At 57.0% G+C, this 896-nt stretch overlaps 1 protein-coding gene across 1 annotated transcript in view; it reads right to left on the bottom strand.

Annotated features, from left to right (window-relative positions):
* The window catches only part of NXN (nucleoredoxin), a 32,525-nt gene that overhangs the window by 23,035 nt on the left and 8,594 nt on the right, over nucleotides 1-896 (bottom strand). Inside the window, exons 5-6 of the mRNA XM_011999650.1 lie at nucleotides 509-627; nucleotides 275-339 (exon numbers count right to left, since the gene is read on the bottom strand). Coding sequence (XP_011855040.1) covers nucleotides 275-339; nucleotides 509-627 — 184 coding nt within the window. The remainder of the gene's footprint in view (nucleotides 1-274; nucleotides 340-508; nucleotides 628-896) is intronic.

Genomic DNA, 896 nt, shown 5'->3' with positions numbered 1-896 from the left:
AAAACGTTAACTGGGTGTGACGGTGCACGCCCGTAGTCCCAGCTACGTGGGAGGGCGAGTTGAACTCAGGAGGTCGAGGCTGCAGTGAACCGTGATCATGCCACAGCACTCGGCCTGGGCGAGAGAACAAGATACTGTCTCAAAAAAACAAGGAAAAAAAAAGGAAAAGCTTCGCACTTGGTCCCACCATGCCCTGGTTTTTACTGAGGGCGATTCTTTGAAGGAGGTGGCGTGTCCACTGGGAAAACGTGTGAGCAGGGCTGAACCGTCTCACTGGATGGATGAAGTGAGGGGAGGAGATCTCCGGAAGGAGGCCACGGCGACGGCCCTGAGAGGGGCCTGGAGGAGCACGGCCCACACGTGGCCAGCAAGACCAAGGCCTGCAGGGCGTGGCAGCTCCAAGCAACCAGGTGCACTCACCGCCAAGGCCAGGAGAGTGACGCGGGGGGCTAGGACTTCGCTATGTCATATTTTAAAGAGGAAAAACCTCACTCGGCCTGCCTCTCACCGTGAAGGGGCAGCTGCCACGGACGCAGCTCTAGAAGCCGGGGTCTGAGCTCTCCCTGCTTTCCCACAGCCTCCACGGCCCTCCGAGCAGGGCTTCTTTCGGCCCATGAATGAAAGCTCCTAGGAGGGACATTCAGATCCCCGTAAAAATCTTGAAACCATGTCCTAGGGAATACTACAATTTCACCAAGATAACATTCTCTAGCCACGTAAACCCAGGTGTATCTATTTCACGAGGACTCTCTCTACCGGTGGGACGGCGATGAGGGTAGGGGCATGGAGGAAGAGGGGCTGGGTAAAAAAAGGACCATATGGGCCGGGCGCGGTGGCTCAAGCCTGTAATCCCAGCACTTTGGGAGGCCGAGACGGGTGGATCACAAGGTCAGGAG

The sequence above is a fragment of the Mandrillus leucophaeus genome, unplaced genomic scaffold (genome assembly GCF_000951045.1).
Source record: "Mandrillus leucophaeus isolate KB7577 unplaced genomic scaffold, Mleu.le_1.0 Scaffold6, whole genome shotgun sequence".
In the NCBI taxonomy this organism is placed as follows: domain Eukaryota; kingdom Metazoa; phylum Chordata; class Mammalia; order Primates; family Cercopithecidae; genus Mandrillus; species Mandrillus leucophaeus.
This window is presented reverse-complemented; position numbering and strand designations above follow the sequence as displayed.